Source organism: Panthera leo, chromosome A1 (assembly GCF_018350215.1).
Source record: "Panthera leo isolate Ple1 chromosome A1, P.leo_Ple1_pat1.1, whole genome shotgun sequence".
NCBI lineage: Eukaryota > Metazoa > Chordata > Mammalia > Carnivora > Felidae > Panthera > Panthera leo.
Window position 1 is genome coordinate 94,104,503 of NC_056679.1, and position 27,390 is coordinate 94,131,892.

At 41.9% G+C, this 27,390-nt stretch overlaps 1 protein-coding gene across 1 annotated transcript in view; it reads right to left on the reverse strand.

The window, feature by feature from the left end:
* FEM1C (fem-1 homolog C) overlaps window positions 1-21,680 on the reverse strand; it is a 27,588-nt gene extending 5,908 nt beyond the window's left edge. Inside the window, exons 1-2 of the mRNA XM_042933354.1 lie at window positions 21,333-21,680; window positions 19,745-20,476 (exon numbers count right to left, since the gene is read on the reverse strand). Coding sequence (XP_042789288.1) covers window positions 19,745-20,288 — 544 coding nt within the window. The 5' untranslated portion in view covers window positions 20,289-20,476; window positions 21,333-21,680. The remainder of the gene's footprint in view (window positions 1-19,744; window positions 20,477-21,332) is intronic.
* Between the last annotated feature and the right edge of the window lie 5,710 nt (window positions 21,681-27,390).

Sequence of the window (27,390 nt, forward strand, 5' to 3'; positions counted from 1 at the left end):
ACCCCTGGGCTCTGAGTCTCTAATGGGGTTCCCTGGGCAGAAAACTGCTGTGTGTGACCTTTTACGACAAGGAGACAGCGAAAAAAGCCTGCAAAGATTCCTCTCGACCCCACCTGTGCCTCCCCCCTTAGGATCCAGCTGTACACCCTTCATTACGTCACCGCAATACATCTTAGCCATGATTACAATGGTATGCTGACTCACCTCCAGACATGGGGGGAGGCCGGCTCAGGGTGGGGGGATGCTGACACAGCAGGTGTACTAAACACTGGTTTAAACTTGAATACTTCACATAACAAATCTATTAACTAAAATTCCAAAAAGCAAGTTATGACACATTAGGACTTTAATCTTTCCACAGGCTTATCCTGTTTATTCTTCCATGATACCTACAGGAATTACATGATTATCTGCATATATTTATTCTGACTCAAGATTTCAAAGGTCCACAATGGAATGGTGTCTGATGGCATGTGTATATAACCAAGCACTCAGAGAGCCCAGAGCTTCTGACTACTAATGTTCATTTGTTCAAAATAATTTCCATTAAAAAACACAGCTACTACTAAATGTATTTTTAAAACTTTTAAAATTAAAAATCCCTAATAGTACTTTTTCCCTCTAAAAAAGAGACAATATAAGGGAAATATAAGGTTTCAATGGCATTCTTCTCCATTCAGAGTCATATAAAATCAAGAATAAGAATGCAAGAGGGGCACCAGGTGGCTCAGTCAGTTAAGCATCCGACTCTTGGTTTAGGCTCAGGTCATGGTCTCTCGGTTTCATGAGTTCGGGTGCTGTGTTGGGCTCCCTGTGGACAGCCCACAGCCTGCTTGGGATTCTCTGTCTCCCTCTCTCTCTGCCCCTCCCCTACTCGTGCCATATGTGTCTCTCTCAAAATAAATAAACTTAAAAAAAAAAAATAAACAACGCAAGAGAAGTCATTTTCTTTTTTTTTTTTTGTCTGAATTGACTTAGAATTTTACTGTGTTCTTTTAAAACATATTGACATATTCTTGATCAGAATTTTAGATTGTGAGAAGTCATTTTCTTAATTAACTGAATTGCTGTACTGAAATACACCATAGACTGAAAAAGATGACTTTTAAAAATAAAAAACATACAGAAGAGTTTCACATCTAGTAATGGCAGAGTATGATCAATCTTCCCGGTAAGAACTAGAAAAGCTGAAAAATTTATTTTTAAAAATCTGTTTGATTTAGCAAAGAGCTAAAAAGTGGACAACATCCGGGAGCAGAAAGAAAATTAGAGAAGTCCAGGATTTGGGGAAGCTTCCCCCAGTGGCCTCTACCAATTCTGGAAGCAGCAGCTAGTAAAAAACTGAGTGGAGCTTCTGACAACTTGGCAGAGCCAGGGGAGAAAACCAGAGTCCAGAACCCACTAAGAAGGGAACTTTGAACTGCTCCCTGCACCCCCTCCCTCCCCCCTCACCGTACACTCTGAGTCATAGCTCTGAAGGGCTGCACCCTAGCAGTTAAGGCAAACTGCAAACAAACCAGGTACTGGAGGAACCTAAATCCAATTTAAGATCGTGTTGATACTGAATTAAGGAAATTCGGGATTGCTAGTTAAACTAGTCAAAAGCCAGAAGCAAATACAAATAGTAATTAGAGAAGATATTGTCTATTTGCTATAGCTCAAATTATTTTTTTATACTCTTTATATATAATGTTAAGTATCCAATCAAAGGAACTGCAACACAAAACCAAGACAAATAAGAGCTGATAGGCCCAACAGAATATCCAGATAATATAGTTATCAGACACAGACCTCAGAATAATAATTATGCTTAGCAAAGTATGAGAGATTAAAAAACATTTCTGAGAATTAGAAAAGTGGAAACTACAAAAAAGGAACAAAACGGATGTTCTAGAACTGAAAACCTCAGTGGGTGGCTTTAAAAGCAGATTACATACAGCTGAAGAGAGACTGAGGGACTGGACAGTAAGTGAGGTGAAAATAGACAGAAAGCAGCATGGAGGGGACAGGCTGGCAAAGCAGGGACAGTGAGAGACGATGTCAGAGGGTTAACAACCTGAAAGCCAGAATTCTAGAGGAAGAAAATGGGCCCAAAGCAATACTTAAACAGCTAAAGTCTGAGAATTTCCTGAAGCTGATGAAGTACTAACCACAAATTTAGGAAGTTTTACAAATACCAAGACAGAGAAATACAAAGAATATCACCTCAGGCTCACTACAGCAAAACTGCCCAGTGCGAAGGCAAAGAGAGAAACGTTACAACCAGAGCACAGGTGGAAACCACCTGCAAAAGAGCCGCTAGGCTGAGAGCCAAGCCCTCCTGGGGAATAGGAACTTGGGAGTCAACAGAATGGTATCTTAAAAGCACTGAAGGAAGGGAAGCGCCAACTCGAATTTTACACCCACACCAAGAATAAATGTGAAATGAAGCACTGGTTCAGGCAAGAACGAAAAGAGAAAAACCAAGGTACTTATGACCAGCAGACCTAAATACTACGGGGTGTTCTCTCTAGGCAAAACAAAGATGAGCCGCATGGAAGCATCGAGATATGGACAGAAGCATCAATAAAAGGGATAAATACGTTAAGAAATAGAGACTTTGGAAAGAACAGTGCTTTGTAGGGCTTGAAATGCATACAGAGCAATGAAACGCTTCACAGCAACAGCATAAAAGGAGGGTAAGTGGAATTCAACTATTCTAAACATGTTTGCAAGGCTCGGACAGAGGTAAAATCAGAAATTTATGTTATTCCTTGAATAGACACATTTCTAAAGAAGGCATCAAGATGGCTAACAGACACATGAAAAAAAGCTCAACATCACTCATCATCAGAGAAATACAAATCAAAACCACACTGAGATACCACGTCACATCTGTGAGAATGGCTAGTATCAAAAAGACAAGAAATAACAAGCTTTGGTGAAGAAAAGGAACTCTCGTGGACTGTTTGGTGGGAATGTAAATTGGTGCAGCCACTGTGGAAAACAGGATGGAAGTTCCTCAAAAAATTAAAAACAGAACTACCCTACGACCCAGCAATTGCACTACTAGGTATTTATCCAAGGGATACAGGTGTAATGTTTCAAAGGGGCACATGCACCCCCATGTTTATAGCAGCACTACTGACAATAGCCAAAGCATGGGAAGAGCCCAAGTCCATCGACTGATGAATGGATAAAAATGCAATATATATATATTCAATGGAGTTATTACTTAGCAATCATGAAGAATGAAATCTTGCCATTTGCAGCTACGTGGATGGAACTAGAGGGTATTATGCTAAGCGAAATTAGCCAGAGAAAGACAAATAGCATAGGACTTCACTCATATGTGGAATTTAAGATACAAAACAGATGAACATAAGGGAAAGAGAAGCAAAAATAATATAAATACAGGGAGGAGGACAAAACAGAAGAGACTCTTAAATATAGAGAACAAACTAAGGTTTGCTGGAGGGGTTGTGGGGGGGCCCATGAGCTAAATGGGCAAGGGGCATTAAGGAGGACACTTGTTGGGATGAACACTGGGTGTTACACGTTAATGGATGAATCACTGGATTCTACTCCTGAAATCATTATTGCACAATGTGCTAACCAACCTGGATGTAAATTTGAAAAATGAAAAAAGAAATAAATAAAATAAAAAAGAAATTTATGTTATTCCTTTGGTAAGTCAAGGTAGTACAGTAATCCATAAAATAACAGTGGATATGCAGCATGTCATTATTATGTAGTCTCTAATATAGAGAAAGAAAATGAAATAAGAAAAAAAGAATTCAGACAAAAAAATGAGAAACAAAGAACACAAACCAGATAGGACAAATAAAAATCAGAAAATAGAGATTAAAATCCAAATATGTTAGTAATTACATTAAAAGCAAGCAAACGAAATGTTCCCATTAAAAGACATAAAATGTCAGACTGAAGATACAAATACATAAAACTCAACTACATGCTGCTTACAGGAGACACAACCTTCAATACAAGGGCAGAAAAAGGCTAAAGAGGAAAAAAAGGGAAAAAAATTTATACCCTATGCAAAAAGTAACTATAAGGAAACTGTGTGATATTAAAATACAGGACTGGGGTGCCTGCTCAGTCAGTTAAGCAGCCGACTTTGGCTCAGGTTGTGATCTCGCGGTTCATGGAGTTCGAGCCCTGCATCAGGTTCTGTGCTGAAAGCTCAGAGCCTGGAGCTTGCTTCTGAATCTGTGACTCCCTCTCTCTCTGCCCTTCTACCACTCACACTCTCTCAAAAAATAAATAAATGTTAAAAAAATAAATAAAATAAAAGGACTAAGCAGATGCTAACTAAGCAGACGTTAAGGCAAAAAGCATGGCTAATTAAAGGGAAATATTTTATAAGGATATAAAATTCAAAACAACATAAAGATACTGTAATTCTAAATTTCTTTTGACTTAAGAACATAGGTTGAATTATATAGAGCAAAGAATCAACAGAACTCCAAGGAGAATCGGGCAAATGCACAATCGGGCAAGTACACCTGAACACAGTTCTCAGTACAGAAGACCAAAACCAGTAAGGATATAGAAGATTTTGAACACAATTAACAAACATGATTTAACGGACATACATAAATGAACACTGGACTTAACACCTGTAGAATACCATTTTCTTCCAAGGATATAGGGAAGAATAGAAACATCAACCACATTCTGGCCATAAAGAGAGTCACACAGAAATGTCAAGGGACTGATATCCCTGATTATGTTCTAAGTTCACAATGCAAGTTAGATATCAAACACACACACACACACACACACACACACACACACACACACCCCAACACCAACAAAACGCTAGAAAAATCTCCATATATTTGAAATTTTAAATATATACTTCTAAATAACCTACAGGTCAAGGAAGAAATCCCAATGGAAAAACTGAAAATATTTGTAACTGGATGAGAACAAAAACCTTAAGTAATTGATCTGGTGGGGTATGGCTGAAATTGTGCTCAAAGGTACATGTTAGAAAAGAAGAAAGGCTTTAAAAAGATGGCCACACTTCCATCTCAAGAAAGTAAAGGAGAAAAACAGTAAATTAAACCCAGAGAAAGCAGAAGCAAATAATAAAAAGCAGACATCAGAGAAGAAAACAGTATCCATACGGCAGCACAGCATTTTTTATTTTCCTAAATGTTATGTATCAACTGTTGCCCCTTTGTCATCTTACATCTATAACTATGCAGGCAGAGAAAACACTTATTTTACAAATAGAAAACAGAGACATTAGTAATAGAACACACACCCATGCCTCCCAATCACCACCGTAGTGCTCTGCTCATTCCTGGGGTCATATTTTAAATGCTAGTCGTCCTCAAATCTGATGAGTAAGTTTTATCTAATACAAGCCAAACCTCCTAATGAAACTCCACTGATATGTTACTTTCCAACTCAACACCCTTCATGCTTCCTCTAAAGAAACAGCTGAAAATCTTTAAGATGGCTTGAAGAATCCCACAGCACTGATTCTCAAGGCACTATCTGTGCAGGGTGGGAGGACAACAAGGAAGAAATCCATAGTTTTAGAAAAAACATGTGAAGCAAAGCTGAATCTTGGTTAGTGGTAACACACGTAAGACACACTATGAGGAATGGATTTTACCCTACCCTACTTCTCCAGCCTCATTTATCAGCACGTCCAATACGAATGCTGCACTGTGAATCTTGCCAGGAGCTGGCAAACTTCTTCTATAAAGGGCTCGACAGTTATTTTTAGGTTTTGCAAGCTGTAAGGTCTCTGTTGTAGCCACTCGACTCTGCCATGTCAAGAAGTATCCAGGGACCATACGTTACATGAATGGGGACGGCTGGTTTCCAACAAAACTGTACTTATGGGCACTGAAATATGACTTTCATGGCTTTGTCATGAGTCATAAAATATTCTTCTTCATTAAATTTGTTTCCAACCATTAAAAGGTAAAACACCTTAGCTCTCAGGCAGTGCAAAAACAGGAGGTGGGCAGGATTTGACCCCCGGCCATAGTTGGTCAACACTCTCATTCAAAAGACATTATCAATCATTCACATGGCAGAGACCCCACTTCTGCTTCCTGTCACTCTGTCCTAAGTGTCCCTCCCAGCACGAGGGACAATCCCACTCGTGTCCACGCCTCGGCTTTTCATTTCCCTGTAATACACTCTTCTTTACCATTTTAACTTCTTGTCCTTCAAGTTTCAACAGAAACTTCAGCTGCCCAAAGAGGCCATCTTGTTTATACCACATCGATTTGTCATTTTGAGAATGCCTAGTGAATAAATGTATCACTTATCCTGGTAGGTAACCCTACTACATGGGCTATTATAATATTATGTCATATCTTCTAATAGTACAATATTACTGCCACACAAACCAGTTTTCTTACCTTAACAGTCTATTCCTAAAGTATACAGACCCCATGTAATATTTCCTTTGTATCCCAGCTAGCAGTTACCACACTGCTAAGGCTAAGGTAAGATTCTTAAATTTTTGAAAAATGTTTATTTATTGGGGTTCCTGGGTGGCTCAGTTGTTAAGCATCCGACTTTGGCTCAGGTCACCATCTCGCAGTTGGTGGGTTCAAGCCCTGCGTCAAGCTCTGTGATGACAGCTCAGAGCCTGGAGCCTGCTTCAGATTGTATGTCTCCTTCTCTCTCTACCCCTCCCCCGCTCACACTCTATCCCTCTCTCTTAAAAATAAACGAACATTTAAAAAATATTTATTATTTATTTTGGGATAGAGAGTGCACAAGTGGGGGAAAGGGAAGGGAGGAAGGAGGGAAGGAGGGAAGGAGGGAAGGAGGGAAGGAGGGAAGGAGGGAAGGAGGGAAGGGGGGAAGGAGGGAAGGGGGGAAGGGGGGAAGGGGGGAAGGGAGGAAGGGGGAGAGGGGGAGAGGATCTTAAGCAACTCCACACTCAGCGTGGAGCCCAACACGGGGCTCGATCCCATGACCCTGGGGCCATGACCTGAGCCAGAATTAAGAGTTGAACGTTTAACTGACTGAGCCACCCAGGCGCCCCAAAGATTCTTAAATTTTTAATAGCTGGTATCACAAAAAGTGATTCAAACTTAGGATAAAGTAAGCTTAAAAAGTAAAACCTCAAGAGAGAAATCTTAATTACTCTAACAAATTATGTATATGACCACCACAGCTTCATGTCCTAAAAGCCCTGAAAAAATGTTTCTGAATTATAGTCTAGACCTTGACTCAAAAGTTTAGAAAAGGGAGGCAAAAAAAAAAAAAAAGCGTAATTTTAAAGCAACTATAATTTTTGTCTGAAGTCTCCAAGTCTTTCTACATAGATGTTTTGATAAAGTTCTAATCAGTCTATTTACAACTGTTTCCTGCTTTTCTCCTACATCTGTCATTTTGTCACGATGGGCTACCGGTAGGTACATGGTCCACATGAACTCCATGGATACTACGCAATCATTATTAATGGCTCTATGGTGAGTTCAAGCAAGGAGGCATGAACCAAGTTAACACAAACACCTCCCGTCAATGGATGTCTGCAGAGCTTCAGGATTTTCACTATTACAATTAGTGCCTAAAAGCCTGTAAGGACAGATAACAGACCAGTGACTGCCAGGGGCCAGATTGAGAGGGGCTAACTGCAAAGGGGCATGAAGGAACCCTTGTTCTACCTTTACTATACTGGTAGGCAAGCTACAGTGTATGTGTATCAAAACTTACGGAACTATTTGCTAAAAAAGATGAGTTTTATTGTATAAAATTATACCTCGATAACTAAATGACAAAAAAAGTAATGTCTAATTTAAAATAGAATCACAAATGTGTGAAAGCTTAAAATACATCTTTAATTCATTCCAAGGTAATTAGACAATCTTTTAAAAGTTCTACTTTTATAGGAGGCGCCTGGGTGGCTCAGTTGGTTAAGCGTCTGACTTCGGCTCAGGATATGATCTCACAGTTTGTGGGTTCGAGCCTCAGGTCAGGCTCTGTGCTGACAGCTCACAGCCTGGAGCCTGCTTCAGATTCTGTCTCTCTCTCTCAAAAATAAACATTAAAAAAAAAACAACTTTTTTTTTAATAAAATAAAATAAAAGTTCCACTTTTATAGTATTCTTTCTGGTACTAGAATGAATTTTCGAATTTTAATTTATATTACTTCTATACCTAGATACACAGAGCATCTTCCCATGTCTGTTCACAAACTTTATTGTCTTTTATGACAAGTCTATTTACGTTCCAGTTTCTGGGACTATTAGTCTGACTTTCTCTATGCATTTTATAAAATGTTGATCAGTTATCTGCTATATTTATGGTATATACCTTGCTCTATTGTTTCGTTCGAGAGATATGCTTTCAGTATTAAACGCAAGGTCTTGTGAGAAATATCTAACAAGTTGAATTTAAAAATCAAGTTAACTATGTCCTGATGACTAACCTCTGCTAAATTATACGTCAAAGACCAATAAAATTGTATTTAATTTTTGCTAGGTTTATTAATGACTTAAACTCTGGGTGGTATAACATCATGTGCCAGGCACTACTAAATATTCAACTGAAGCATTTTCCCTGGGTTATGTGCCTCTTAAAAATGTTTCCAGGGACATCTGGATGGCTCAGTCGATTACACATCTGATCTTGATTTCAGCTTCGGTCATGATCTCACGGTTTGTGAGTTCAAGCCCTGAGTCGAGCTCCATGCTGACAGTGTGCAGTATGCAGCCTGCTTGGGAATTCTCTCTCCCCCCCGCCCCATTCATGCACACATGCTCTCTCTCAAAAATAAACTTAAAAAAAAATGTTTCCATAATACACAAGATTCGCGATCTCTACCTCATAAGGTCTTAATTTTGTGTCCTCAGAGTAAGAAAGCCAATTAAAAATAGAACACAAGGTTCAAAAATAAATACTAATATTACCAGGCACCTTAGATGAAATTAGGGATATTTAGCATTGAAATTTAATTTACCTTTAACTAAAGAAAAAGAAAGAAAGAATATAAACATTGTATTATATAATTCTCAATGCCTGACTCAGAACATGTTCATTTGAAGAAAAAATAAAACTTGACACTGAATTCATTATGGAAAATGCTTATGATTTCTCAAAAGGCATGTCTGTTAAAAGGCCATTTCTTAAAAATCAAGCTAATGGTCCAAGTGTTAATTCAGTTAAAGTATTTATGCAGAAAGTTAACACGGTATGATCTTAAATATATTACTTTTCAACCCTATAACCGAACATAGAAACAGTGCGAAGAATCTGGAAGAATAAAAGGTAGCCCTACTCGTTGAGAGGCTTCTGGGATGGACACTAAGGGAAGGAGACGGAGGTGCGCACGCTTGGTCACCAAAGGGAGGTGGGCTCGGGGGATGGGTGAAATAGGTGATGGAGACTGAGGGGCACACTTGCCGTGAGGCGCACCGGGACGGGGTAATGTGTGGAAGCGCTGAATCACTATGTTGTACACCCGACACTAACGTAACACTGGACGTTAGCTATACTGGAATTCAAATAAAAACTTAATAAAACAAAAAACAAACAAAAATCATGGCAGTATTTCTCAAGAAGACCTTTCTGCAAGCGCCAATCTTGGCTGCTGTTAATTCTAGAGACCTGTAATCTTGTGATAGCAGGCACATGAGACTACACTCCACTGTGCCTACCGAAGGGGTCAAGATTTTCCTAAAATAAGTAATCCAAAAACAAACTAGTATTTTGAGTAATAACTAGTTGGAGCCCTAACAGTTCCCTGGCTCCACACCAGATGTTTTGGGCTTGACTAAACAATAAATAAGTGATTGTCTGCATGAGATTGTTACCAATCAACTAACGACTTAAATCATACAAGAACTTCAACACAGAATTTATAACTATCTCCATTTGAATAAGATTACTTAGGGTCTCCAGGATCAGAATTAATTCAGTTCCTAAACCACTCCCAATTTCTATTTTTATTGAAACAAAAATGTTCTCGTAAGGGCTATACGATGTTTTACAAATACAAAATGTCTACTATAAACTGCTTTTTCTAACAATATCAATTCAAGAGATTTGGCTGTTTTGTAAAGTTCTCACACAGTTCAAGTTTTGTGTGTGTGTGTTTTAGTCAAATAAAGTTGTGCTTCTCAAGCTTTAATGTGCACAATCACCACAGGATCGCAGTAAAATGCAGATTCTGATTCAGGTGATCCAGGGTGGATCTAAGTGATGCCTACGCTGCTGGTCTTTGCTACTATGAGCGCCAGGGAAACAGAGGAGGAATCTTATTTTCAAAACAGAAGAGAAATCTTATTTTCCTGTTTGTCATATTGGTGTCTGCCATTAAACTAACACATCTAATAATGGTATCGAGAAATACAAAGAGAAGGGGCACCTTGGTGGCTCAGACGGTTAAGCATCCAACTCTTGATTTCAGATCAGGTCATCATCTCACGGTTGATAGGTTCAAGCCCTGTGATGGGTTCTGCACTGGCAGCACAGAGCCTGCTTGAGATTCTCTCTTTCCTTCTCTCTCTACACCTCCCACACTGTGCTCTCTCTCAAAATAAATAAACATTAAAAAATAAAAAGGGGGGGGTTCCTGGGTGGCTTAGTCGGTTCAGCATCCGACTTCAGCTCAAGTGATGATTTCACAGTTCACAAGTTCGACCTCCGCATCGGGCTCTGTGCTGACAGTTCGGAGCCTGAAGCCTGCTTCACGTTCTGTCTGCCTCTCTCTCTGCCCCTCCCCCACTCGCACTTGGTCTCTGTCTCTCAAAAATAAATAAACATTAAAAAAAAAAAGACACATGAAGAGAAGTTGAAAAGGAGGGTTAGGTCACAGCCCTATTTCACACCACACAGAAAAATGAATATCTCCACTCCACCTTATGCGTGAATGAGAAAATTCTATGCCACAGCAGGAAAAGGGTGTGTTCTATGACTAGATTACACCGTTTGACCCTCAGAAACTTTCCTTTGTAATAAAGGATATCAGGAAACCCTGCAGTGTATTCTTAACAATTTTCTAGTTTAAGTCAAATCTAAGTGATCTACAAGGTGAATATTTAAGAAATCAGTTTGTAAAATAAAATCCAAATTGCTGTGAATAATACCTATCAGAAGAGTGAAAACACCAACGTAAACTGGTACAGCCACTGTGGAAACAAAAACACTAATTCGAAAAGATACATAAACCCCTATGTTTATGGCACCACTGTTTACAACAGCCAAGATATGGAAACAACCTGAGCGTCCATCGACAGATAAACAGATAAAGACGACATGGTGTGTGTGCATCTGTGTGTACACACATACACACACACAATGGAGTAATATTCAACTACAAAAAAGAATGAAATCTTGCCATCTGTGACAACATGGATGGGACAAAAGGGATGGTAAGTGAAATAAGTGAGACAGCAAAAGACACAGATCATATGATTTCACTTGTACGTGGAATCTAAAAAACAAAATGAACAAACCAAAACAGCAACTCATAAATATAGGTGGTTTCCAGAGGGAGGGTGCAAGGGGGGATGGGCAAGATAGCTAAGGGGGATTAATAGGTACAAACTTCCAGTTATCAAATAAGTAAGTCATGGGGATACAGAGTACAGCACAGGGAATACAGCCGATAATACTGTAGTAACATGGCGTGGTGACAGATGGTAACCACACTCACTATGATGAACACTGCGTACGTTATTACTCAAATCACTATGTTGTACACCTGAAACAAATACAATGTTCTGTCAACTATACTTCAATAAAAAGAAAGGAAGGAAGGAAAAAGGAATGGGAGGGAGAGACATTTTATAATCACTTCAGTTTTTACAAAAAAAAAAAATTAAGTCTGTTATACGTACTCATTTCACTTGTTCCTCTTATTTTAATGGTATACCTGACTCCCTTTCTGTTACTCTTAACTTCTCTCATTTTCTTTAAAAAATTAAATTTACTTAGAAAAATAACAAAGTGATGGGGCGCCTGGGTGGCTTAGTCAGTTAAGCATCGACTTCGGCTCAGGTCATGATCTCACAGTCTGTGAGTTCGAGCCCCGCGTCAGGCTCTGTGCGGACAGCTCAGAGTCTGGAGCCTGTTTCGGATTCTGTGTCTCCCTCTCTCTTTGACCCTCCCCCGTTCATGCTCTGTCTCTCTCTGTCTCAAAAAAATAAATAAACGTTAAAAAAGTTTAAAAAAAAAAGAAAAAGAACAAAGTGAAAAAACAACCTACCGAATAGGAGAAAATATTTGCAAATCAAATATCTGATAAAAGACTTGCGTTCATAATACATAAATTACTCTTACAACTCAGTAATAAAAAGATAACCCAATTTTAAAACGCGCAAAGAGACACCTGTCCAAAGAAGATAAACAAATGGCCAATAAGCACATGAAAAGCACACAATGGTGAACATCATCACGTGAAATCAAAATCAAAATCACAATGAGATACCACTTCACACCCACTGAGATGGCTATTCCCCCCTCCAAAAGAAAAAATAGTAGTAACAAACGTTGGAGAGGGTGTGGACAACTGGAACTCTCCTACGCTGTTGACAGGAATGTAAAACGGTACAGCCACTTGGACAATAGTTTAGCTGTTCCTTAAAAGGTTAACAGAGTTGCCATGTGACCCAGCAATTCCACTCCTCCATATATGCCTAAGAGAAATGAAAGCACACATCCACACAAAAACTTGTACATGAATATTCTTATCAGCATTCTTATCCTAATAGCTAAAAAGTAGAACCAATTCAAATGCCCATTAACTGACAAATGGAGAAATGTGGTCTATCTACACAAGGGATTATCCAGCAATAAAAAGAACATGCTACAAAATGGACAAGCCTTGAAAACAATATGCTAAGGGAAAGAAGCAAATCATAAAAGACCACATATTAGGACTCCATTTATATGAAATGTCCGTAGCAGGCCTATGTCCCTAGAGGACAGAAAGATTAGTGACTGCCTAAGGTTTCTGCACTTGGGGTGGGAGAGGAGAAGGGATGCAGTGAGTATGACTGGATATGGGTTTTGGCGGGTGGGGGATGAAAAGGTAGTTGTGGTGATGACCACACAACTCTGTGAATACACACTGATTCACACACTTAAATGGGCGAACACTACGTCTCAAAGCTGTCTTAAGATCAAAGTACTTGCGTTTTTGGTAAAAACTTTTGACTTTTAGAAACAGCAATTAAAGGGTCTCTAACTGTAACAGACTTACTGGAAATGCACAAGAACAATTCTCACCGCTGCTCTTTAGCCTACCGTGCCTGCCATCCACTCTTCTTCAGTTCTGTGGCTGGGACCGTGAGAGGCTCACTTGCAAAGGAGGGGAGGGGGCCTGCGATTCAGCTGCAGAACAAGGCTGATTCCAAGTATTTCATTCCTGGAATAACTAAATGGTATGTGTTAAGGGAAGAGGTAAGAAGGGGTAGAGAGAAACACTTCAGGGTATCTAAGGGGCACTAGAAAGTTCCTCTGCTCAGGATGTTTCCCTTCCCCATGTTTATGCTAACACCAGAGATACCTGAGAACGGGAGTTTGAAGGAAAAAAAAAAAAAAAAAAGGAATCAAAACAGAATCAAGGACAAACTGTGCCAAGATTACCATGTGCCCTCCCTTCATTAATCCTGTGTATAACGCGCTGAGTTCGAAGCATATGGAAATTTAACGACACAGGTCCTTGAGCTTCCAACAAAGTTCAATGCTAAAAACATCTGCATCCAGAAGTAAGATGAATTCTTATGACTGAAAGGGAATCAGAAGTGCCTAGGAGACGGGTCTTGACATCAGGTGCAATTTCAAGGCTAAGACGACCTGAGCTTAGGAATCCAGACTAAAAGCAATCAATGGTAGTGTAATGTGATGAAAATTACACAATGTCAGTTGATGAAAACATCAACATTACAACTGAGACTCATTCAAACTCCCTTTCCTGGCCATTCTTCCTAATGGTGGGGGACAAAAGGAAGAGACATGTCTTCCTCAGATTTGCACCCACATGGCTTCTTTACCTGGGCCGGTCCCCACCTCTATCTTCCATCACATACCTTCCTAATGTCTCAGGAGCATACGTCTCTAGAATGCCAGAGGCTTCCTGAATTTTGTTTTAAACACTTTTTAATCTAGGGAAATCTGATAAAGACAGACTTGGTGACAGTCCCACTTGTACCCAAAGGTCAAGAAGTAAAACTTAACCTCAGCCTTAAGCTCAACTCGCTGCCAATAGCCCTAAAAGGGCAGTAGTGTTCAGGATCTACTTATTTTCTCCAACTTCGGCTCACTTGTGAGGATTCACAGTTCAAAATCCAATCTCCAGGCGCAGAGGAACACGATGGCTATCTCCCCACTGGGCTCCATCTACACATTTTTCTGCAGCTTCGCTTCTCCAAGGAGGATATCAAGTCTCCCTGGAGATACAGAGACGTACGCTCAGGGACACAAGAGGGCAAGAATGAACGTGGAACCACTCAAGGGAGCAACTTGATGCTCTGGGATTCGAATGTGAATGAATTCAACTAGTAAGTTGTTGTTTTTCATTATTATGAAATCAGAATGAACACAGAAACGCCACAAAACAGAATGAAATTTGATGTCCCTCTCTTCACCTCTTCTCTGGAAGTAGGTGTGTTGAGGTGAACCTATAGCTGAGAATATTCAAAGTCAAGAAAGAAAACAGAACTACTTCCAACAGTCTCAGAGAGTCCTGAAGTACAGGGAAACAAACTACCTAGGTGACAAGGAGTATCCTCTTGGTCCTTTACCTTAATATCAACAGTTCTTAATTTACAGGGCAGATTTTCTTATCTAAAATAATTTTGCAGCTACAGTGGGTGAAAAAAAAAAAACAAGAAAAAAACAGTAAGATTTCTTTTTTCAGATTTTCTTGACTGAAATACACCTAGACCCCAAAATGCCTATCCTATGGGACAGAACTAATATAATATGCCTAGGGTTTGCTTTAAACTACTGCAGAAAACAAAGGAGAGGAGGAAGAAATCCCCTGGAGTCCCACCTGTACTGCTCTTTTTTCACAATTACGGTCTTCATTTCTCATTTCATGTCTCCATGTGTGTATTTATTTCCATAGTGAAAGAAAAACACAACAGTCCCTGCCAACAAGGAGCGTATAATCCTTTTTCTCTTACATCCAGCACAGTCATTCAACAAACTCATTTACCAAATACCCACCACAGGCCAGGCTCTCTTTCTAACACATGGATACAAACACCAGCCGCAAACTTTCACTGCCTTACCTCTACATAAAGAATAAAATCAAACTCCTTTATCTAGACTTCACTCTAGCCCTGAGCGCCCTTTGGTCCAAATATGCCTTTTCCAATTCTTGGACCCTCCAAGCAGATCTCTCAATGTGCCCTTCCTCACACCATAAAACTGTACCAAATGCATTCTAGAGATATGAACCCCAACAATCCTTTCAAGGCCCAGTTCGGCATCTCCATGAAGATCACATTCTTCTAAAATCCACCAGCGTGGACTTATACTAATCCGTTAGCAGTTGGCAAATGTGACGTCCTGTGTCTTCTCAGAGCCTCCCACAATGTCCAGCACAATGCCTTGCCTACAGAAAACTCAGTGATTCTCTTATTACCAATTAACCTACTTACCTTGGGTATTTAAAAAGATTAAGCCATGCATGAGGATAGCACGAGGATCCTGCTAGGCAGTGTCCCCAGTCCCGACTCAGAGAAGCTCTTCTGCTCTGTAGCATTCCAATCACTTTCAGCTGCTCAATTCCCCAATCGAATCAGGGTGTAAAAGCAGAACTGAAGGGCGCACCTAACTGTACTACAGACCCTATTCTGAACTGAACAACGAGAACATAAAAAAAAAAAGGAAAAACAAAGCAAGCCAAAGATGACCATAACCGTGAAGGGCTGAAATGTGATCACTCTGACAAGGGCTTGTTCAATCACTTCTGATTTGTGGTCTACGGCTCTACATGGCAACCCACTCTCCTGTTTCAAACATCAAATGCTGTGTTAAAATGGAGAAGTATTTCTAAATATTTCAAAGTTTTTCTCCTTTCTGAATGCCAGGGGAAAAGAAAGAACCCACTGTCTCCAGAGGTAACGAGTTGGTTGCGAATAGAATATTACCATGTATCGAATAGAAGACAGCGTGACTGCAAAAAAACAATGGAATACAATGGAACGTAGAGGTCATGTGCTTTTTGCATTTAGGCAGACGAAGCATAATCTGCCAGTGTCTTCTTTCTTCAGAACCATTTCCAACAGTGAACACACACAATTTCCTAAGAAATTATTCTATTTTATCCCTAGTCTCACCAGTCTTTTCCACTTTTTGGACAGGAGGAAAAATGGGGGGAGGGGGGCAGAATCCTTTCTTGATGTTCTATCGCATAGATCCTTCTCCAATGTTCCCCCTTAGATTCAACTGGTTCCTGCTTTTTTATTATGCATTAATCCATAAAACAATCTAGAGTCAATAAGAGAGTGATTATCAAGGAATGGAAGCTTCAGGATCAGAGTGGGGGAGGGTACATATATACTTTAATCAGCCCCCAATTTTCATTAAGAATCGCTGTCAAGGGGTGCGTGGGTGGCTCGGCAGATTAAGCATCTGACTTGGTTTCGGCTCAGGTCACAATCTCAGTTTCATGAGTTCAAGCCCCGCATTGGGCTCCATGCTGACAGTGCAGAGTCTGCTTGAGATTCTCTCTCTCCCTCTCTCTCTCTCTCTCTGACCCTCCCCCACTTATGCCATTTCACCCTCTCTCTCTCTCAAAATAAATAAGTAAACTTAAAAAAAAAAATCACTGTTGAAATTAAAAGACACCATGACAGGTAAAAGCAATGTACACAAAGTGATACATGTTATATATATTTTTAAAATACTATATTTGTATGTATATGTGTGTGTGTATATATATATACATATATGTGTACATATACATATACATATGTATATGTACACATATATGTGTATATATACATGCATATATGTATATATGTATATGTACACATATATGTGTATATATACATGTATATACACATACATACATATATATATGTATAAAGGAGGCTATCTGAAAATAATTTTTGGTACAAAATTATTTTCTCATGGTAAGTGTAATTTTTTGTAAAAGCCACAAGTGGTAGATACTGATACAGCAGGAAAAAACAACTCTAGAATTAGATCATTTGACCAAAAGAGGCAGCATACATGTCCTCACATGCAAAGCTATGTGATGATGGTGATAAAAGGAAACTTCTTCCAAAAGAGCAAAGGTAATCGAGGGAGATACCACTCACAGTTTACTAGGGGAAAATGCTCACACAAATGTGATCTGCTTAGGGCACAGGTGTCTCACACATTCTGTCTCCAGAAGTAGACAAAGAACCTCTGAAAACCATAAGGGAAACAGTACCAGGACTCATCTCTCCAATGACCTAAGGGTTTAAAACAATTTTACTTAAATATGTAAGTTTAACAATCTGTGTATTATTAGGCTAATGAATAAAAAACCCAAAGGAAAGAAACAACAAATCCAACAAGCCTAAACAAGCAGCCATACCTTTTGTTTTTGATGTTTATTTATTTTATTTATGGGGGGGGGGGGGGAGACACAAAATCAGAAGCAGGCTCCAGGCTCTGAGCTGTGGGGCTCAAACTCACAGTTGAGACCATGACCTGAATAGAAGTCAGGTGGCCCAACCAACTGAGCCACCCAGGCACCCCAAGCAGCCATACCTTTTAACCCTCTCTCAGCTACTTACGATTTCAAAGCATTTCCCATGGTAACCTGGTCACGTAAGCAGTAACTGTCCTCTTAAAACAGGCTTTCTTTAAAAGAATGAGTGTTGAAAACAAACAAAAATGTCATGCTGTCATTTGAGCCAACAACCCACCTCAAAGACAAGCAAGAACAAATGAAAAAATGTGTAAGAAAGAATGTCTACAGGAACATTTTTTATCCTACTGAAAAGACAGAAGCAAGACAACCCTCCATTAGGAGAGTATGCAGCTACTGAAATTAAAAGGCTGTAATTAGTGGCATTACAGATATTATTTATTAAGCTAAAAAAAGGGTTACAGAAGAAGAGCATATATAATAAAATTACATACATGTATCTGTATGATAAATTCAGAAATATTTTTCGAAAGGATTGTCTATAAGTGGAATTTTGTGAGATTTTTATATTTTCTCTGACCAAAAAAATTTACAGAAAATCAGTGAGCCTGCCTTTTTTAAAAAGATCATACTAATTTCAGTGAATTATGTCCAATAACTATGTAGTGTCCCTTAATTGTGTGGTGTAGGCTCTCCAAAAGGCAATCAGAGGCTCCCACAATGATAAATGCACCCTTTGATTCGGCAATTCCATTTATAAGTATTTATAATACAGCTATTCTCACACAGTGTGCAAAGCCACACTTTTGTTTAAGAATATTCACAGAAGCTCTGCTTATATTGGATGTGACCTAACTGTCCATCAACAGGGCCTAGATAAATTATGTATATTGATACAATGAAATACTGTGTAGCCATGAAACAGAATGAGGCAGCTCTGTGTGCTGGAGCTGAATGACGTCCAAGATAATTTAAGGTTTAAAAACAACAACAACAACAAAATAATATGCATCAACTAACAGAAGGGAAAGAGGGAGGAAGAGACATAGACAAGTATACTGTCATCGCACAGACTATCTCTAGAACACACAAAAACAGGGAGAGTGCTTATAAACAGAGGCTGCAGGGGGCTGGAGGTCTAGAAATCAGACTTCTTTCTCATTGTAAACACTGGAAATCAATTTGAATTGTTTGAATTTTTCGTTCCGTGTATGTAGGCTCCTTTTAAGTTTTAATAGTTTTTTTAAAATTGGGCTGTGAATCACTTTGCTATTGTATAAACAAACATGCTGAAGGGGGAAAAAAAGGTTCCAAGCATCAAAATACGCTATCAAAACAGTTGTCTTTGAGAGTTTAGGGAAAAAAAAAAAAAAAAAGCTTCGCAACTATCATTTGCTGCTTTAGGTTTATTACATCCCTGAAAATTACACACAGTTGTGAACCTGAGCCCTTCTTTTCCACAAAGGTGTTGACACTGTTGCTAGCCAACAAATCCACGCCTTGTTTTGTGCTCAGTTTTGTAGCATATTTTAAAATCTGTTTTCTCTCTCGCTATATTTAATACATGCTCACGTGAAAGGGTTTTCTATTGGCCACACAATAAATTAAGAGAAGAAGGGGACAGATTTTCTTTTTCCACTGACATTAATCCTTCCAGGTCAGTGTGGCCTGGCCTTCCCTGACAAAATAACAAATGAAATGCCTACCCAAGACACAAGACAATGAGTCACTAAATATAGTAGTTTCTACTACACCCGCGTTCTTTAAAAAACAAAAACAGAAAACAAAACAATCTAGGCTAAAAAAAAATACGTTACCTTGAAGTATATTCTCAAGTAGACTGAACACAAGCCTAAAGGCTCAGGTCAACTGTCACTAACATCCCCTGTAAGTCTGGGGAACCCAGGAATTGGAGAGTACTCCAAATAAGAGATGGAAAATGCTACTTAACACAGCGACTGAGGGCTTGTTATCACACTCATTCAGCGTATTCTCAAACATCAGAGAAACAACCAACAAGGTTATGCTGGAAGGGACACCTAGCCGGAACAGGTCTGCCAATGTGGGCTGACTCAACGCCCACTGTTTACAGTGATGCAGCCAGCTTCCTGAAAACGATGGTAAACACTTAAAACACAGAAACGAAGAGGCTGTACTCACCTTTGACACTTTTTCTATTAACGTCTGCCCCCTTTTCGAGTAAATACTGCGCAATCTCTTTGTGTCCTTTGTAACAGGAAATCATCAGGCACGTATGCCCGTGGCGGTTTGATACTTCCAAATCGGCTTTGTGTTCCACAAGGTACTTTACTATTTCCAAATGGCCATCGAAACAGGCGGCTCGGAGAGGGGTTGAATTGGTCAAAGTGGTGTTGTTGACGGACGCTCCATGATTTAACAAAGACTGAACCACCTTCAGATGTCCCGCGGCAGAGGCGGCCCACAACGGCGGGGCCCCCTCGATGGTTTCGCCATCAAAATTGACGGAGCCCCCGACCTCTATGCAGGCACTGCACTGCTCTAGGAGGAATTCCACCATATCAAGGTGCCCGTACCTTGCGGCCATCAGGAGTGGCGTGGCCCCATTCGTTTTTTCAGAGATCAAGGAGGAAACCTCCTCTTTGGATTTGCTTGCCAACAACTTGGTGAGAAGCCGGAGTTTGCCATCCCGAGCTGCGTTAAACACTGCGGTCTTTAGATCCATTTAGGTCCGGTTGAGTTGGCTGCGCTTTTTTTTATCCTTCAAAGCAAAGCCCCAGCCTAACTCTACGGACACAGGCAAGAGTTACAGGAACCAAAGTTCAATGTTAATCACGGCACTCCAAACGGATATAAAACCACGGAGAGTGTGTTCTGTCTTGCCTTCCAACATCTGAAAACCAGAGCACCAAACTGGGAAAAGGAAGGAAAAAAAAGGGGGGGGGGGGGGAGGATTTGTGAGTTTTCCATAGGTAAAGGCAAAAACACTGTTTAGGTTTTCTTAATTTCTACTCTTAGGGGGAGGGAGGGGGCCGGATAGTCCCATACTTAAGGGACAACTCAAGCCACCAAAACACGGTGGGAAAGACTACAAAAAGGTAACACACAGACCCAAATGTTTTGGTTTGGTGGGAGGCAGTTTCTTTTCTATATACGGTAAACTGAAACACTACAGGCGACCGGGTTTTCTCGCCTCCAGAGCAGCCCAGCATTGTTCTAGTTTTTGCTTTGCACACGCCCAGGGAGAGTGCACCCGAAAGCGGCGAGGGACGCGGGTTCAGAAATGTTTCTCTTCCTCACATCTGCAGAGGGGAGCGAGCCAAGGGGGCGAGACTGAAGGCCTCGCTATGGCCAGAATGGGTTTCGAGAAGGAACAAAAAGGTCGGCCACGACAAACCGCGGCCAGCCAACGCCAAAGCCCTCGCCCGACAAGGTTCGCTTTCCTTTAAAACTACTCGAAGCTCTCAGGAAATCCGGCCGCCTTCTAACTTCGCCCGCCCCATTTTGATCCCCCCCCCCCACCCCGCAAGGGATCGCAGGTTCCCCCAGACCCCGTGCCCCTCCGTAACCTTCACCGCCACCTTCCCCGGACCCCGGCCGCCCCTTCCCCGAGCGACCACGACCCTCGCCCGCCGGGCCGCCGAAGCTGGGGGCCTCCGGCCCGCCGCCCGCTGCCGGGGGCGCCCTCCTTCCCCTTCCCGCCCAGGCCTCCCCGCGGGCGCCTCAGGCCGCAGCCCGGGCTCCGGCAGGCCCCCGCCGCCACCACTACCTGCCCGGGGGCTGGTCCTCCCCACCGCCGCTGGCCGCTTGGGCTCGGGCCGCCCCCCTTAAATTGAAACCGTTGTCCGCGCCGCCGCCCGGGCCGGCCTGCTCCGCCTGCAGCCGCACAGCTACTCCATGCCCCGCGCCCCACAGGAATGAATCCGGCCGCGCCGTTCGCCCCGCCCCGCCACGCCGAGCCGCCTCCCGCCCTCCCTGGCTGCGCGGGCTACAGCAGCTGCAGCGGATGCCGCGGCGGATGGTGTAATGGGCTGCGGGCCGGGGGCCGGACGAGCCTGAGCCAGGTTTCACATCACTGACGCGGCAGCCGCGCCATTGGGCCGGGGGAGGGCGGCGGCCGCCGCGAGCAGCCGCGTAGGGGCGGGGCGGGGCGGGGCGGCGCGGAGGGGGCGGGGCCGCGACCCGGCGGAGGACGCACAAGCGTGAGGCACGCCGAAGTGGGCGGGGCGCCACGAGGGGGCGAGGCCAAGGTGTCCGGGTCGGTGGGGGGGTGCGGCGAGGACGCGGGTTCCTCCGCTCGCCAGGTTGCCGGGGGTGGATGCGCGAGGGATCTTTGGGTCCCACGGACAGAATTTCCAGAAGGGTGGTGACTATTACTACCCTCTCACACCCATAAATACTCTTGGTGGAAATACACCGAGCTCGTAGTTAGATCTCGGAAAAACAAAACAAAATAACGCAGGAAACGCAAATTTGAGAAAAAGATTGGTTTGGGGGCCTGCCAATCATAAGTTATTCTTTTTTTAAAATATGGGCTCTAAAAAATAAAAAGTTACGAAGGGGGTAAGATTTCAGAGCAGTGTTAAGTCAACGAGGTCGAGCTCTTCAACTCTTGGAACACTAAAACCAGGAAATGAAGGGAAGCTAAAAAGTTGGTATGAAGAGTCCACATATCATACAACAGGAAGTAAACTTGTCAAATTTGTGACGTTAAGACCTGGGATGTATTAAACTAGGTTGAGGAAGAGTGGAAGTGTGTTCGGGGACTAGCACCCATAGTGAATCGCGATGCGGAACTCGTGTTTGAAAAACTGACCATCCGTCTCTTGAACACTTTGTTTTGGGGAACTTAAACTCGCACCCAATTCCTCAGGTACCACTGGGGGAAAGTGAATTAGACAGATTAGACAGATTCTCTGACCCCAGCCTCACAAATGTAATCAGTATTTTATTTATTTTTATTTTTTTTTAATGTTTATGTTTGAGAGACGGACAAGAGTGCAACCAGGGGATGAGCAGAGAGAGGGAGACACAGAATCGGAAGCAGGCTCCAGGCTCGGAGCTGCCAGCACAGAGCCAAACCCACGTGGGGTTTGAACCCATGGACCATGAGATCATGACCTGAGCTGAAGTCGGATGCTTAACTGACTGAGCCACCTGGGTGCCCCTGTAATCGTTATTTTAAAAGACAGTCATTTCACACACACACCCCACCCCCACACACATCACAACTTCATTTTTGCTTGTTTACTTACAGCGTTGTCCAGAAGTTTATGTGGGTTTGTATAATTGAAATCATAATTTTCATACAACTACATATTTTGCTTTTTCCTTTACCATACTCTAAAGATTTCTCATGTTTTTCCAGTCTTACTCATTATTTTTAAGTGGGGCATATTTCCCTTAGTCAGTATACAGGCTCCACATCTGTACCCCAAAACTGACATTAAGGTTGCCACCACTGAGAAGAAAATATGGAAGAAGAGAATATAAAGGATCAGAGCAGCCATCTACAATAATCAACCAACCAAGAGGACTAGCTGTTTTGTTCTTACCATACAGGTTACAGTTCTAGACCCCCCAGGGGGTGTAGATGGTACAGAGTCCCAACAAAGGCCTAGTCTGAGCCGACTTGTCTCTCATACCAATTTCAATAAGACTATGTAGAAATGTTTATCAGTGGCCTGCAAACTAAGATGTGTATCCCCCAGGGAATTTTCGAGGGCTAGGTACACACTTAGATCGTTTTAAGCCCACATATTTCAAGAATCTTCAACTTGCATCTGTATTATGTCCTGAAGCTGACTTACTGGTGAGGGAATGCGGTCAAGGGGTCTCTCTGTTTCATTTCTGAACTGCGTCAGAATAGCCACATATTTTCCACATTGCAAAAGAAAGGGCATAATTCTCATTTACTGAGATCCCTTAAAAGGTGCACTATTCCAGGGTGTAGAAACTTCAGGGAATCTCTGTCAGTGTTTTATCATTTTCAAATACCGGGCTGTATTGTGAAAGTGTATACTTCTAATTGGCTGTGTAATGAATTCTTTCGCAAGTCAGATGATTTCCAAATAATTGCTTTCAATAAAGTATGAACTTAAGATCACTAAATGAGGTTATAAATTAGAAGGAGTTCAAAGAACTGAAAAGTTCAAAACACCTTCTGACCCATCTACTTATTACTGGCAAAAACATTCTTAGGGGGCTCCCAGGTGGTTCAGTCGCTTGAGTGTGTGACTCTTGATTTCGGCTCAGGTCACGATCCCAGGGTGCAGGGATCGAGCCCTGCTTCAGGCTCCATGCTGAGTGTGGAGCCTGCTTAAGATTCTCTCCCTCCACGCCCCCCTCTCTGCCCCTCTCCCCCACTTGTGCTCTCTCTGTCTCTAAAATTAAAAAAAAAAAAAAAAAAAAAAAAAAAGAGAAGAAGGAGAAGAAGAGGAGGAGGAGAGAAGAAATACATGAAATTAGGATATAATCCTGAGGGGTGAGAATGTGGAATGGACTTATCAGTGTGAAAAGAAAACTAAATTAAGTAAAATATACTATAGATAAAGAAGAGTTTTTCTGTATCTTTTTAAAATGGTGGATAATAGGCATAATCACTATAATCACCATGTGTTTAGATTTTTTTTGGAATAAAAGAGTGTGTCATTTTATTTATTTATTTTTAATGTTTACTTATTTTTGAGAGAGAGAGCACAAGCGAGGGAGGGGCAGAGAGAAGAGAGAACCGTGAGATCATGACCTGCTCGTAAATCAAGAGTCGGACACTTAACCGATCAAAGTACCCAGGCACCCCTCATGTCAATAGTTATTGAATCCTATTGTGTACTATGTGAGATGCTAAATGAATATATGATCCCTGCTTTCAAAGAATTCATGGTCTGTGGGAGAAATGTAGCTATAAACAGATCAGAGTGAAATATGTATATAAACAACCACAAGGGCCCAAAGGATGGAGCTGCCAAGTCTCCTTGGGCGAGTCTGGGAAGGAGGTGTGGTTAAACTGGATCCTAAAGAATGAGTGGGAGTAGGCTCAGCCAAAAGGCAGTGGGAGAAGGGAGGGAGCCCTATGGAGAAAGCAGGGAGCTGCCAGAACACAGGCAGATGGCCCCTTCCTTCTTCCCCACTTGCCCCCCAGACACAGGCTGGCACCCTAGGCAACCTTCTGAATTTGCAAATTCTCCATACCCCTCCCTCAAAATGCATCATAAGCCACCATTGCCTGTTTGTGCAACTCACCCGGCATTCACATTCTGTCAGTCAGCCGCTCTCTTGGAGATGTTAGGAGGGGTGGGACTGGTGGAAGTAATCTACTTAGAGCAAGAACACATTCTTGGGGTACTCCCATTATACAAAGGAAACTTGTGAGCTCAAATGCATCTCAAAATCATACAAGTATGCAGAAGAGAATTCTTTTAGCCGGGAGATTTCCAGATCCTCCCACTGTGTATTTTTTTGGTCTAGCCTCTCTTTACTTCCCTGAACAATGCAAAGGAGAAGGCAGCAACTCGGTCACCAAATTCTGATCATTTTCTCTTGGCACAGTCTCCCTCGCTGGTATGGTGCCATCATTTTACTCATCACCTTATCGCAAGTCAGAAATCTTGGGTCATTGTAAAAGTATCTGTTTCTTTCCTTTGTTATCCCATTTCCTGAAGTTGTCAGGGCCCTGACCCTTAGCTCTCTAGGAGCAAGAGATGAGAAAGATTCTGAAGATTCTTAAGAACTGGCTTCCACCCACTGACAGTCTCCCCCTGTACATCCCAAACCAGCCCACCCAGATAACGTACAGCAATTCTGGCACAGAAACCGATATTTCTCAAAATGCTGAGGATGTAATTGGTAACTCCGAGCAGGAAATCTGTTCTGAGGATCTTTTCTTTTTTAACTTTTTTAAAATGTTTATTTATTTTGAGAGAGAAAGAGACAGAGTGTGAGGGAGGAAGGGGCAGAGAGAGAGGGAGACATAAAATCCAAAGCAGGCTTCAGGCTCAGAGCTGTTAGCACAGGGCCCAATGAGGGGCTCAAACTCACAAAGACCATGAGATCGTGACCTGAGTCGAAGTCGGATGCTTAACCGACTGAGCTACCCAGGTGCCCCTCTTCTGAGGATCTTTAATAGCTTACAGGAGTCTCCCAGGTGTGGACAGATAAAGTGGCCAGAGTCACCCCAGATATGAGGCCACCTCTCAGAAGCACAGTCCTGTCGGCATATCAAGGGCTGCTGGACATCATCCCTATGTGTTCATGACCTTCAGTGTCAGCCCTTCGTCCTGTCCTGACCTCTGTCCCTGTCCCTGACTGGCTGCCCATGCCTGAGTGGGTGGCCATTGATCAACCAGGATAATAGCAGCAACTCACCAGTAATTCATTGACCTCAGCCCCAGTCTGTCTGACGAGTCCAGCAATTATCCACCCTGAGCATTTATCCATCTTATCCCTCTCTTTTTAGAGTCTGACATTTTAATTTCTTTTGAATATTTGAATATGCCACTTTCTACAAGCCAGGAAACAGAATTAAACTAAGGCAGACTGGTCCTCCAGGGGATCCGGGCTGAGTCTTGCGAACTTCAGCAGTGACATCATAATACAAGGTGCTAACAACAGGCTTTTATCATCTCTAAATAATAACCACTTATCCATATTTAAAAAAAATTTTTTAACGTTTATTTATTATTGAAAGAGAGAGTCAGAGGAAGGGAGCAGGGGAGGGGCAGAGGGAGAGAGGACACAGAATCTGAAGCAGGCTCCAGGCTCTGAGCTGTCAGCACACAGCCCAACGCGAGGCTTGAACTCACAAACTGTGAGATCATGACCTGAGCCGAAGTCGGACGCTTAACCGACTGAGCCACCCAGGCGCACCTATGGTTTTTTTTTCCTTAGGAAATGGCCATAAGTTCAGTCCTTAAAGTCATGATATACAGAACACCTTGATCTACAAAGAACAAAATGACCCAAATTATATGCTGGGCAACTTACTGGTGGGCCACAGCAAAGCTGTCCAAGGAATGGTGAACAGAGACAGTGTTTACCTATTGGAAACTTTACTCTGAGGTTTAAAAAAGTCCTGGGGGCACCTGAGTGGCTCAGTAGGTTAAGTATCTGACTCTTGATTTCTGCTCAGGTCATGATCTCACAGTTTGTGGGAGTGAGCCCCATTTTGGGCTCTGTGCTGACAGTGTGGAACCTGATTGGGATTCTCTCTCTCCGTCTCTCTTAGCCCCTACCCCACTCTCTCTCTGTCACAAAATAAATAAATAAACATTTTTTTTAATTCTTAAAAAAAAATTGGGGCACCTGGGTTGCTGTCAGTTAAGCATCCGACTTCAGCTCAGGTCATGATCTTGTGGTTCATGAGTTCAAGCCCCACTTTGGTCTCTGTGCTAAGAGCCCAGAGCCTGGAGCCTGCTTCAGATTCCATCTCTCTCCCTCTCTCTGTCCCTCCCCCACTCTCTCTCTGTGTGTCCCTCTCCAAAAAAAAATTTTAAACATTAATTTTTTTTTTAATTCTGGGGTGCTGGGTGGCTCAGTTGGGTAAGTGTCCGACTTCGGCTCAGGTCATGATCTCGTGGTTCGTGGGTTTGAGCCCTGCATCAGGCTCTGTGCTGACAGCTCAGAGCCTGGAGCCTGCTTTGGATTCTGTGTCTCCCTCTCTCTCTGCTCCCTCCCCACTCACGCTCTGTCTCTCTCTCTCTCTCTCTCTGTCTCTCTCTCAAAGGTAAATAAACATTAAAAAAAATTATTTTTTAATTCTTAGAAAAATAAATGAAATAAAAATTTTAAAAAGTTGCTGATTGCTGTTAATAAGAGAGCAGGTAAAAAAC